This window comes from Chaetura pelagica, unplaced genomic scaffold (genome assembly GCF_000747805.2).
Source record: "Chaetura pelagica isolate M959 unplaced genomic scaffold, ChaPel_1.0 scaffold316, whole genome shotgun sequence".
In the NCBI taxonomy this organism is placed as follows: Eukaryota; Metazoa; Chordata; class Aves; order Apodiformes; family Apodidae; genus Chaetura; species Chaetura pelagica.
Genome location: NW_009953497.1, coordinates 1,916,010 through 1,928,684, shown reverse-complemented (window position 1 = coordinate 1,928,684; position 12,675 = coordinate 1,916,010). Strand labels below are relative to the sequence as shown.

Genomic DNA, 12,675 nt, shown 5'->3' with positions numbered 1-12,675 from the left:
TGCCGCCAGCCCCGCGCTCCGGATGCTACCGCCAAAAACGTCAGTGAGCCCGGCCGGGCAAACGGCTCTTGCCGAGGTGTTGGCAACCCCTGCCTCGAGAGCTGGACTCAAACCTGGAAGAAATCACAGCATCTCTCCTCTCTGTGTGTGTCACAGCAAGGTAACTTCGGTTCAACGAGCCTTTGTGCTTGGCTGCCTCCAGCCGAGAGGTGTGGGTGAGGGGGAACCTGCAGCGATGCCGCGTCCGCAGGGAGCAAAATCTGATAACAAAACCAGTTCCTACTGATTTAGGAACCGTCCTGTACAGACACAGCGTTGGGTGGCTGAGGTACAGCTCAGTCCCCATGTGCAGAGTATGTGGGAACCAGGCTGTTAGAAAGACTCAAGAACGTGACAAACCCGTAGTTACCTCTGGTTACAGAGCAGTGAAGAACATGCCCTTCTGGCTGAACGTCGGTGGGGAGAAAAGCATCATAAAGCAGAAGTTCCTGAAGTGATAATGTGCAGTACAATCTGAGCGCTGGCTTTGCAAGTGTTGTGTTCTTGTGAAGCTGGAAGCTCCAGTCCTGAGAAGGGCAGAGGCTGGTGCTCTGCATGAAGAGGCATTTCTTGCCCCCAGGAACTGACTGCATAAAAACTTCTCTCTGAATCAGGGCTGAGTTCTGTCAGTAACAACTCCACAGAGGACAGAATTCATGCTCCCATTTTTATGGCTCACACTGTCACTTCTGTGTTTCCCAGATGTGCTGGACTCTGTTGTGTCGTTGATCAGCAAATGTACAGCAAACAACTGACCTGCTGTCCAGGCACTGACCCACTGTACGTACTGAATACAATTACACAGCCCAATGGCCATTTGTCTGCTGAGCTGACTGCCAGATGTTTGGGAATCCCAGACAAAAGATGAAGTTACTCCTTTACCACCCAGCCACAAACGCTGTGTGGAAACACAGGACACATCTGAGGACATGCAGAAGTGATACAGTAGCTTGCAGGATAAAGAAAACTGCGAGGAAGAGGAAACAGGCACTGGTCTGTATGCCAGGGGTGCCCATCACTTTTCGCTTTGGCTGGAGGAAGCTGCAGACCTTGGTTCAAGACACAAAGCTGCTCTGAAAGTCTGAACCAGCCTTCCCTCCCACATGCATTTCTGACATTTCTGAGGAACATACTTGGGACAAGTCCCATGTCCTTAAGTGTCATCGAACATCTACTCTCTTTGTTACAATCTGTCAGCCTCTCACACTCCCACCCCCAGCCCAAAAAGTGACTATTTTATGAAGGAAAAAAATATGTCTGAAAGTTTAGAGATGATGAACAGTCCTCAGGATCTGGCAGCATGATCGGGGTCCCCCAGAGTAAGGATTATTTCAGAGGCAGGTGCTGCCTGCCTCACTGAACCCTCTCTCCTTGGTGCCTTGTTAAGCTGAGGAGTCCTTGGAGCCCACTGAATGCAGGGCCCATGAGGACCCTCATGAGGATATGATCCCTTACTTGCTCTTCTCCCCACAGGGACAAAGCCATCTTATTACCACACCCTGCTCAGTGAATTGCTGTCCAGGTTAGAGCTCACGGAACAGAGTATTCTCATCTCACCAATCAGAGGCATTTTAACTACACTCAAATTGCTTCTACCAAAATCCAGCTTTGATGACTAAGAACGTGAAAAAAAACCCCAAACGTTCAATGAAACAATCCAATTTTTCTTTGCTCCAACCCATTCCTGACTCGAAACACTAATCCCCTTTGTGCTTTTCCTTGGGAGCCAGTCCCAACCTGCAGCCCCTTCGTCTGGTAAAAGACATCTGCAGGCTTCACTTAAAAAGCAGCAAAAAGTCCCCATGAGAGCACACTGGAAAAAGCAGCTTTTCCCCCTGCCCCAGGCAGGGCTGGCGTAGGGACTGGCTGCAGGGTATTCCTTGGGAGCAGGGCAGGAAGAGCTTGAAGGATGTTATTTTGCCCTCCTCCTGCCCCCCTTACTGTACATACAGCTCTCCAGAGTGACCAGGATATTGTCTTCAGGGGGGGGAGTTTTGATTACTCTGCACAAAAATCTCACTCAATCCTTAAAAATAAACTAGAGAAGAAGCTATTTCTCAAACATTAGACAGCTGAAAACAGCTTCACACAAATATACTGAGGAACACATTTCAACAGCTTTTGGTTTCCAGTTGTTCAGAAGATTTTAAAAATATAATTAAGTCCATAAAGGATCCTCCTGTATAAAAGCCCTTGTTCCTGTCTGGTTCTAAGCAGGTTAGCTAAGTTTCTTATGTAACTATTATGATAATCACAAGGCTAGCAGCTGCTTATGCTCCTTTTGATTTTCCTCCTGTTCTTCCTCCCATCCAAGCAGGGGTGACACGGGCTAAGAAAGTCACGAGGAGTATCTGACTGTTGTCTATAGCTTCTGGGAACATGCTGCATTTAGAGCAGTTCAGTCAGGGACCAACAGAAGGTTGACTACATCTACCCTACTTTCAATCTGACTCCTTTCTTTTCGGGTTTTCAGTTTGTCAGAACATTTAGAAAGTGCATTAATGAAGGTCTTCATTACCCTCATTTGGGCAATGTGCAGAGTAAGAGGCTCTCTGAGCACACACTGCTTTGCACAAGTGTACTTTTCTCTCTACAGAACACAGCAAAACAAGCTTGGGATGCTTGTGGCAATCCCTTTATCCTGGGGCTCTATGGCCTAAGCATTTACACATGACATGTCCAAAGTCACCATGAAGAAGTTTCTCAGCATCACAGGAAGGCTGCAGCCCCATAGATTGTCACAATCACCTTCATGAAGAGCAAGAATTAGATGTATTTGATGAAGCAGATCACATGCACCAAACTACTACAGGATCTTGGATGATCAGCTCACTGAATTAACAGATTATGGTTTGTTTTTTAAAACAAGTCTTAAAGCACAGAGAAGTTCTTGAGAACTTATGAAGTGCCACTATTTAAACAGAATAATCTTTCATGGGCCAGCTTGTTTCAGGCAAACTCACAGAAAGGCCAGTGTAGGCTGCAGCTATTTACAGCCTCACAACAGCAGTGTGCAAAGTTCTGCTTAAAACCAGCCTTTAAAAACTTCCTTGAACAGTACTTCAATACTGGTCAAGAAGTCACCCTTACAAATTTGATTCTCAAAAAATAACTCCTAAGGTGATACTTTTTGGGCTGTCCTTTATTGCAGCTGTGCATACATGTACTCTCCCTCTCTCCTGGTGTCTAACACCACAGCCCATACTAAACTGAGCTGTTGTTTCCTCAGCACACTTCTTCATTCTGCTGTCACTTGCACTATAGGATGAGCTGCACTAGGATGACTCAGACATCAAACTGTCCATAGACTCTCACTTTAAGAAACAAACCAAAACCAACTAAAAAGCAGCAGTTTTTAGAACAGAAAATTTAAAAAGTTCTTGACTGAATCCTTTCTGTCCCAGGACAGAATCTGCCTAATATCAGTATCAAACCTGGTGGTATTTATCTAAACTGTTCTTAAAAACTTCCCATGATGTAAACTCCCAAACCTTGCCACAACTGTAACTATCTGAGGCTTATTTCTCCTTAAAACAAAAACAAACAACTGTGGCCCAACTGGTTTTTGCTGTATTTAAGCATATGCCACCTTGGATTATCCACCAATTGCCAAGCACCAGAAATCACACTTGTCTGTTTTATGAATATAACTTGCTAGCAAAAATCTGGCAATAGAATACAATTCTAAATATAATATGGACAAAACCAGCATTGACTCCCTTTCCTAACTCACAAACCTCAATCCTACTGCAAATCTCAGTCCTGCTTCTGAAGTCAACAGGACATCTCTACCAGTCCTCAGCTCTATAAAGATGGAAGTATTTGTTTTTAGAAGGTATTCTTCGGTGAAAGAAATGGTCTTTTCCAAACAGATAGTTACACTGAAATTAACAGGAGCACCTGCAACTTCTGACTAGGAACTTAGAATGCTGGAAACATTCAAAACTTGAGTGTTAATAAATATATATCCTGATTATGACACCTCATATGATTGCTTTTGTCGTGTATTTATATGCTGCTCCTTTCATGAATGGAATAAATGGCAACTTTCCTCTTCAGAATGCAGCTACTGTTAGAAATCTGCAGTGACCTCATTAAAGTTATTTCCATAGCCACGAGGCTGTTTGCTTTTGAGTTACTGGTGCCTTCTCACAAAACAGTAAGAACTCGAAATAACTTAGCATAGACCAAGCTCAGGCCACTGCCACTCATTTTTCTATAGTTAGTGTCTATCAGAGGGTTTCCTATTGCTCTTACTAGGTGTCTTATCTTCTGCACCTTGTCAGTGGAATTAACTTGAATCAGCAGTGCTTTTCTCTGACCTGTACACAATGCCTAGGTCAGTCCCCAGCCTCATTAGACCTGTACAAACCACTGCAGCCACCACCCCTCCTGGCTGACGGGTGTTTGGGACCCAGGGCTGGTTGAGCCATCCTGCCCAGAGGGGACTTTACTCACAGGAGCAAGAATGTAAGTCTCAAAAGGGCTCTGCAAGCAGAATATTCTTGCTGAGGAAAGCTTAAGCTAAGAGACCTCTTCCCAGAAGTGAAACTCAACTATCTACTACGAACTTTGTTAATAATCCATAGGTATGCAACAGAACACCTTTTTTAAAAAAATAATAATAATAAAACCCCCATTATTTTTTAACTGAAGTAGCCCAGAAGAGCACAGGCAAGGAACTGTTCATTTGGCCATGGCTGAATCATCAGGAAACATGCACAGAGATGACACTGACTATTATGGAAATCACTGTATTGCCAGTGTACCTGAACTAACGTGAGCACCCAGATAAACACTTCTGCACAGCTGTGCATTTGTTCAGACTTGTGTATTTGCTGCCTGTGTTACCATGACAAATATTTAGCATGAAGTCCTGAACAGATTAGGCAGGTAGTCTATGTCCTAGTGTCTTCCTGGATACTGCCTTCAGCTAGCTGAGGTACAGCTGCTACTGTTGCAGCCACACCTTCTGGCTTTGGGGTACACATACAGCATTGGCACAGATCATTGCCACAATGGAGTGGATTAACCCAGGATTGAGGGAATATACAAATCTGCTCTCCTAATTATTACATAGACACAGTTAATGACAAGGTGTTTTTTGTGGGTTGTTTGTGTCTGTTGTTTTGTGTTTTTTTTCTCCTAATGAAATTATTCTGCTGTCACTTCACACAGGAGAATCTAGCAAGAGCAGAAATACAAGAACCACAGTAATCATTTATGTTCTGCCAGGGGCACAAAGTTGCTCACAGAGTCTCTCCCTGAACCTTCAAAATTCCCTACAAAGGATGAGACCCAGTTATTTTCATGTTGATACATATCACACCATCCAGCTCTTTTCAAATCTCAGGCTCTGTATTTCAAACTCATTTATTACAGATGTATTTGCTACTCTTCTCAGTGATTTTCTTCCCCATAACTCCAGGCAATGCTAAGCTTCCTACTACCATCCTTCCTTTAAATGGGTAGAAAGCAAATCTCTTTGAGAGCAACAAACAACCCTTGGTTTTGTATTCTCTTATTTATTGAATACAAGCTTAACCTTGGACCTTCACTCTTTTTTGATGCCACCAAGTACGATTCAGTGAGTGCTGCCTCAACTTTCAAGTTTAGCTGCCCAACATTCAGCATTTGAGAACCAGGCTTGTATATATAATTCACACTTTTCCATGATGCTGAGTATCCAAAATTCAGCCACTTACATAACAAGGAGACCTAACTTTATGTAGTTAAACTGAAGAAAAAATAAATTAAAAAACACACAACAAAATTCTCAGTGAATACTGTTGGCAAATTACACATAGAACCATTGTACTACCCCTTCCCCTTTAATTACACACTTGTATCTGATTTTCATCAAGCTCCTGCAAGAAGCATAACCTGTAAAACACTTGTGAAATGAGAGAACAAAACATTACAGATTTAAAAAATGGTACTGATCTTTATGTATACTTCTTGGCACAGCTAAGTGCAAGATAATTTTATCACAGTTCTCAAGCCATCAGATCAGGCAATATGATAATATGACAAATACTTGTTATTCATGTTTACACTCCAAACAATCAATCTATAAATCAGCACTGGTCCTTCCCAAAACCACTTTGTGCATTCTTCATCTCCCTGAAAAGCAGTGAATCATCACAGATCTCTCCCAATATAATTTGTTTATTCAGTCATAAGAGCACCTAATGATACCAAAGGAACTTGGTGTCTCAGAGCACATGTCCCTGTACAAACATCTTGTGGTCTTAGGAGTTCATAGTCAAACCCTCAGACTCTTTTAACATGGTTACTGGGGGAAACTAGAGAGAGCCTATAGAAAAAAAAACACCACAACCACAGCAGACTCTATAATAAACACAACTTAGTCATTCTGAAAGCTTACACAAAAGCATGAAGTGAGCTTGTCACATTTTGTCTGCAAAGGTTCCTCACAGTGCTCATAGAGCACGAGCTTCTCATCTGATTTGCTTATCTGCTCCCACCACAGGGAGAAAACTGCTTCTTATCACAGTGATACCAACAGCTTTGTGTGACGCCGCACACAGACACTGAGGTTATAGACAAGCCTTTTTTCTGAATCAACCATTCTTCAACCTTCCAGGAAAAACAAACAACTGGACTTTTCACTTTTTTTCAAAACATTATTTTGGAGTGGTTTGCATAATGCTGTTACGATTTACATACCGGCTTAAAAGCAGCTGCTGTAGAGCAGCATTTCTATTTCCAGACAGGACAAAAATTGAAAAAAAGAATAAAAAATGGAGAAAGTTCCAATGAGATACTAGCAAGAATAAGAAAGCAAATGCTCCATAGATGATTACTAAAACCACAAAATACCTAGGGAATGATGGGTTAAGGAGCCTGTAGAGAAAGGATAATTGGCTTCTATTGGCAGAATAAGCATCATCATACTTAACACATCTCTGTATCTGAACCCTTTTTTCTCTTTCCTTGCCTGCAAGCAAGGACATGGAGCTACCAGTAACAAATACCTACAGCTCCAGGATACTTCATGATAAACCACTCTAAGAAGAAGCTACCACATATAACTTAAAGGGATTTTAAATGTGCCATCTGGCTGTACAGTCACATTGTATCATGGTAACTTCAGTTCTCCTCTTTTACATGGGCCCTGTCTTTGTCATGTTGCAAGGCACTGCACTGTGTATAGAATTAAAAAATTCAGGGTAACTATTTCAAAGTGTTTGGCAAAATTACTTTGTTTGTTTGGGTTTTTTTTGTATGGCCAAGCTGCAAAACTATGAAGAAATCAGGGGCAATATTATAAAGAATTACACATGAAGCACTTAGGTCAATGACAGATGAAATGAATAATTTGAACAGAAAATCACGCAGTTCCAGAGTGAAAGTCACCAACTGGCACGATATACAAGACTAGACAGTAAAAGAGTGAAACAGTGAATAAAATCAACAGATGAAACTAGAATTTCCTTTGGTTGAGGACTTAAAAACCACAATGCATGACAGAGACTGTTAACATGGAGCCTGCAGGAGCAGATGGACTAAGTCTTCACAAGTTTTCCAAGTATCCAGGAGGAAGCATAATGAGAAGTGCTAACACAGCTTTATTTGGACTTGTACTCTGAGCATGTAGAGTGCAACTTTACTTTTATCAACCTAGCAAATTGTGGCAATTAGAGATCAGTTCCCTTTAAGTATAATATAGAGCACTGGCAGAGTAATAGCAACCACAGCACAGGTCACTGCAGTGCTGTAAATAGAATTCCTCTTGATCTGTGCTTCCAGTCTCCGCTCGGTGTCACACAGCTCTAAAATCACGTCCCTCACTGCAGAGGCCTGGCCTGTGCCCTCTGCTGCAGCCCTGGAACCTGCTCTGTCTGCAGGCCTGGCATGAACAGCCAGTTTCACACTCTGCACCTCAGAGATCAGCTGTGTAATGCTCTCCTGCAGGCTGTTTAACTGCTGCTGTAAACTGCCTAGACACGAACTGACCTGTTTAGTGTAGTTTAGCTGCTCGTTTAAAGGAATTAAAAGAGAATCTATTTTTATGGAGTTATTCTTGTCTCCTCTAGTTAACAAAGTGTCTTCTTTTATCTCCTGTGGTGTTCTTGTTTGCAGCACATTTTTCAGGTCTGCTATGACATCACTGAGATCCTTCTGCTGTATGTAATGACTGGAGGCCTGTTCTTTGATGGCTTCTTGCAGATTTATTGGGCCCTTTTGTGCTTCAAGCACCAAGACTTTCAATTCCTGCAACCTTACTCGATTAACATATGTGGAACCAAGAACACCTATAATGGCTCCCAGTACAGAACCAATAATAGACCAGTTCTTTGTTTTTTCAGCTCTTGTTCGCTCTTTCTCATGACTTTCCCTCACAGCTGCAGAGAAGAGAGAGAATTTTTCTCTCTCAGATTCTTCTGCATTTAAATAGGCAGCTCGGTACCTCTTCTCTTCCTGCAAGAAATACAGTGATTTGAAGGAGAAAGTATAATATGAAGCTATAAAGTCTAACATCCCCCCCCGAAAAAAACCCCAACACTCAAACCAACCAAACCCCAATGCAGATGAAAAAACGGAAATGAAGAACATCTGTTAGTTCTGTTTCAGAAATTTTCCTTTTAATGTGGGATTTTGTTTATTAATCCTACTTAAGTCAGACATCATTCTAAATCAAAATTGAGAAATGGAAAAGGTCACTGAGCATTCCAGCTGAAGATCCTCTACACAAGAATCTGTCACATGTTGATGATAGAAAAGGGGTACGGGCAGGGAAAATCGTTTTTTGAACCTACTTTTCCAAACACTACCTTTACTTGTCACACTTCTTCCTTTCAGTTCTAAACCCCTTATATGGGAACTGAAAATAGGTCTGTCTCTGATAGCTTCATCTCATGAACACACACACTTCTATTTCTCTGCCTTCTCGTTCTTACCCTGCTCACAGACAAATGTCTTCCCTCTCTCCCTTCTCACTGGCTTCAGCATGGCACTTCCTTTCTTTAAACCACCTCATCTCAGCAAAACAATGGAGAGTTTTCTGGTTGTTTTCCTGCAGTAAAATTCCACTGTTTAGCAAAGCAATCACTGCTTTTGGTAGTGGTGAGCCTGCCTGCCAGCTAACTGCATCTCCCAGAATTATTCTCATTCTCCTGAGTGTCTGTTTCTTTTGTGAGACAGCACCACCACCTTATGGACAGCACTGACTTCAGTTCTGCCTTTCTTCACAGTCACACAGAGCTCTGTTCTTCTTGAAGACTCACACACACAGACCTGATCCCTTATTTAAACAACAAGAGCTCTCTAGTCTTTCCTGATGTTCTACCCACTGATCCAGGAGCTCAGTTTAAGCTCAAGCACAGGTACCCACTCCTTGCCTGGGCTTTGCCAAAGGTGTACCTGCTTCCAGGCCTGTTCCCTGCTGTTCCTGTAGTTTCATCTGGATTTCCTGGACTGACTTGGGCTGCTACCTTGTCTTTATCTCTGATTGATGGGATGTTAATAAGCATGTTCCTGTCACCAGCCCATTTGGCTCATGCAGCTGAGACACTGCAGGGCTATGTCCTGCTGGTGAAGATGCTGCCCCAGCCTGCACTGTGGTCAACCTCATCTTCTTGCTTGCACTCCCCAAAAAACCAGCTTTGCTCCTTCAGCTCTCTCACAACAGCTTTAATAAGGCCTGGGTGTTGAAGGCAGCTGAAAGAATTTTCATGGATTAACCAGAAAGGAACTTCCCTTATCACACAGAAGGTTAATTCATCAAATCCCAGCTTTTAGCTGACTAATCTACAGGTCACCACTCATCTTTCTAGGCTCACCATCTTCACCTTTCACCTCCAAATTTACAGCCCTATTTTAGCATTTCCAAAGCAGATCAAACAATCTATAACATTTAACTAAACCAAGTATCATCAGAAATTGACTTCAGAACTGAGCTGCATCTGCAAAACCAGCCACTAGTGACAAAAGCAAAGCACACAAACTTTCATCACATCTGCTAAACGCCAACAAATTACCTGCAGCAACCTGTGTTCCAGGGTGGCCAGTTCTAAATACTGGGTGTCATCCCGGGAGACCCTGTCTAAGCGGTCCCGAATTTCCTTCAGTTTCATCTGTTGGGTTTCCACGTTCTCCCGCGCCTCTCGCACTATCCCTCGAGCTATCATAAAGATGTTTTCAGCCTGAGAAGGAAGAGGATGTGTTTTAGAGACTTAGCACCAGACAGATCCAAATCACTACGTTCCATTTTTTTTTGAGGAAAGAGCCCCAGCAACAAAGCAAACCACACTCCATTTCAGCCTCAGGGACAGGCTGTATTTGCTAACATGCAGAAACATTAATTTATCCGCAAAGACAATCAAAGCAGAAAAAAAAGACATGATTCTCCTTGGAGCATCTTTTTTTTTTTTTTTGCCTGACAGCCACTGTTTATCCTTCATGTAGTTAAAATCATAACTTTTAAGTTTCCAGGTTATCTCCTTGTTTACCTCTGTCACTTTCCCCTGTGCCTCTCGAACTTCATTAATCCCAACAAACTCCTCATATCTGTCCCACCAAGCCTTGCACGTTGCAGACACTTTTTGCAGGGAGTTTTTTCCCATGACCGTCCCAGCTTCTGTCAGGCGGCCGAGGAGACCCACGGCCATTTCCATTGCAGACTTGGCTTCAGGCCTCTTGGGTGCTGAGGAGCAGTAAGTCCTCACTATGTGTAAATTCATTTTTGGACTCCACTTTATTGATGAATGGTGATACTGCAGACCACAGGACACCGAGGACACACTTGATTTATATTTCATTGGCCCCATGTCTTCAATTTAATCACTGAATGAAAGTGCTACAAGGAGAAGAAGAAGAAGAAAAGTTACTGAAGTGTGGCCGATTGCTGCCTCTTAAGCCTACATGTGCACCAATCCAAATAAAATTCAAGAATGGCTAAACCATCACTAGTTGACACCATACTTACCTGGAGAACTTCCCACACCTTTCAGCAAAGGGCAGTTCTGCCACAGATTCCTGCTTTTCTGCTGTTCGTAAGTGCTCCCACCATGCTTCTTGATCACTAATTCACCCACTGTGTGAACAATGCAGATCCAGTACCAGCAGGGGTAGCTTCAGAGTAATTACATCCTTCAGAACAGAAGTGATTGCCAGATAAAATTTTGCCTTGTGCTTTCACATTCCAGTTCAGCACATCATGTCACAAGTACTAACAACTCTGCAAAAGAACAGAAAAGGAAAAAAGACAGAAAGGGGTGGGAGGGAATCTTGGTAAGATATGTGGGGCTTGATCATTCCCTTTGTCTTAGACTCCAGAAATACATGAAATGTTGAAGAATGCAGAAATAAAAACATGTGGGACAGGGAGAAACCAGAGAAGTGTTGAACTGAACAAGCAATCTCATGAGTACTTGTCTACTCGTTTACTACAAATGTAAAACCTCAGGAAGAGCCATAAGATCAGAAAAATACAGGTAGTGAACACACAGCTGGGGCTGCATTTTAAAAGGAGCCTAAAATTCTTGCTTACACTGCAAAACCAGACTGCCAGTTATGGTTTATTGCCTATTGATTTGTAAGCAGGATCTTATTTTTCTGCTTTCCTCTAAAAACTGTAAGTAGGGAAACTTCCAAAAAAGGTTTTATATGAAGCTTGAGCATGACTGTTGGGTTTGACCAACAGGATATGAAAACAGGGATTATTGAAAAAGCTTTATAGCTGCTGCACAGTTTACAAAAAGTAATTTAAAAAGTTTTCCATGTTAATTTTTGGTGGCTGATGACATCATATATACACAAATACAGGTATCTCCACAGGAAAAGATTTTTCCTACTGGAAAACAATTTTTAATCAGCTTTTAGCTGGCTACTGATTCTGAATGCCACAGGCTCATTCCCTGTCAAATATTTCTAACAAATAGTAGTAACACTGAGCAGCACTGTGTAAATATGACCAGTTGATTTATATACAATAATATGACAGATCAAACCCACAAGAACATGGAAATGAAGTACCTTCTCTCTCTTTCCAGCATCACTCACAGGTCTTACCATTACTGCAACCCTATATTGCAGGGCAGGTACTAACACCCCAGCTCAACTCTGTCCATTCCAGACTGCAAGATTTCCCTCTTTTAATTGCACTGCTACACGAAGAGTTTTACCAAATACTCAGGCTATTGAGACAGTTATAGCAAAACCAGAAAGCTGAGGTTTTGAGAAGAACTTCTATGTAGCCCGTTGCAAACAAGCTGCAAAGAAAGCAATCTCAGTCTGAGCTGTCAGGACCCGAAACAGTTCAGAAAACTTAATCCGAGATGACATCCCTTGTTCCTCTTTTGCTTCTCTTTGTCAGAAAAGGAGCTTCCTCTGCCTGCAGTCATTGACATAAACAAGCTTCCAAAGGGTTTACGCCCCAGCTGCTCCACACACCCTGGACACTGCTGGGAAGTAAGAGCAGCTTCTGCGGGACTCATCTTCCTTTGCAGCACTTCAGTCACAGCCAAAACGCATCAGCAGGGTTTCCAACCCCCCCGCGCGCTCACAGCTGCCCTTCTCACGCCCGACGGGGACAGAAGTCTGGGGTTTCTTTTTGCCCCTACGACCGACCCGCTCCCTGCCGGGGAGGCCCCTTCCCCGCCCCCGGCAGCC

At 42.8% G+C, this 12,675-nt stretch overlaps 1 protein-coding gene across 1 annotated transcript; it reads right to left on the bottom strand.

Annotated features, from left to right (window-relative positions):
- Window positions 1-7,707: 7,707 nt before the first annotated feature.
- Window positions 7,708-10,832, bottom strand: CCDC51 (coiled-coil domain containing 51). Its single transcript, XM_009999293.1, has 3 exons — window positions 10,515-10,832; window positions 10,044-10,208; window positions 7,708-8,484 (listed from the first exon to the last, which is right to left on the bottom strand). The coding sequence occupies exons 1-3, from the start codon at window positions 10,830-10,832 to the stop codon at window positions 7,708-7,710; spliced, it is 1,260 nt and encodes a 419-aa protein (XP_009997595.1).
- Between the last annotated feature and the right edge of the window lie 1,843 nt (window positions 10,833-12,675).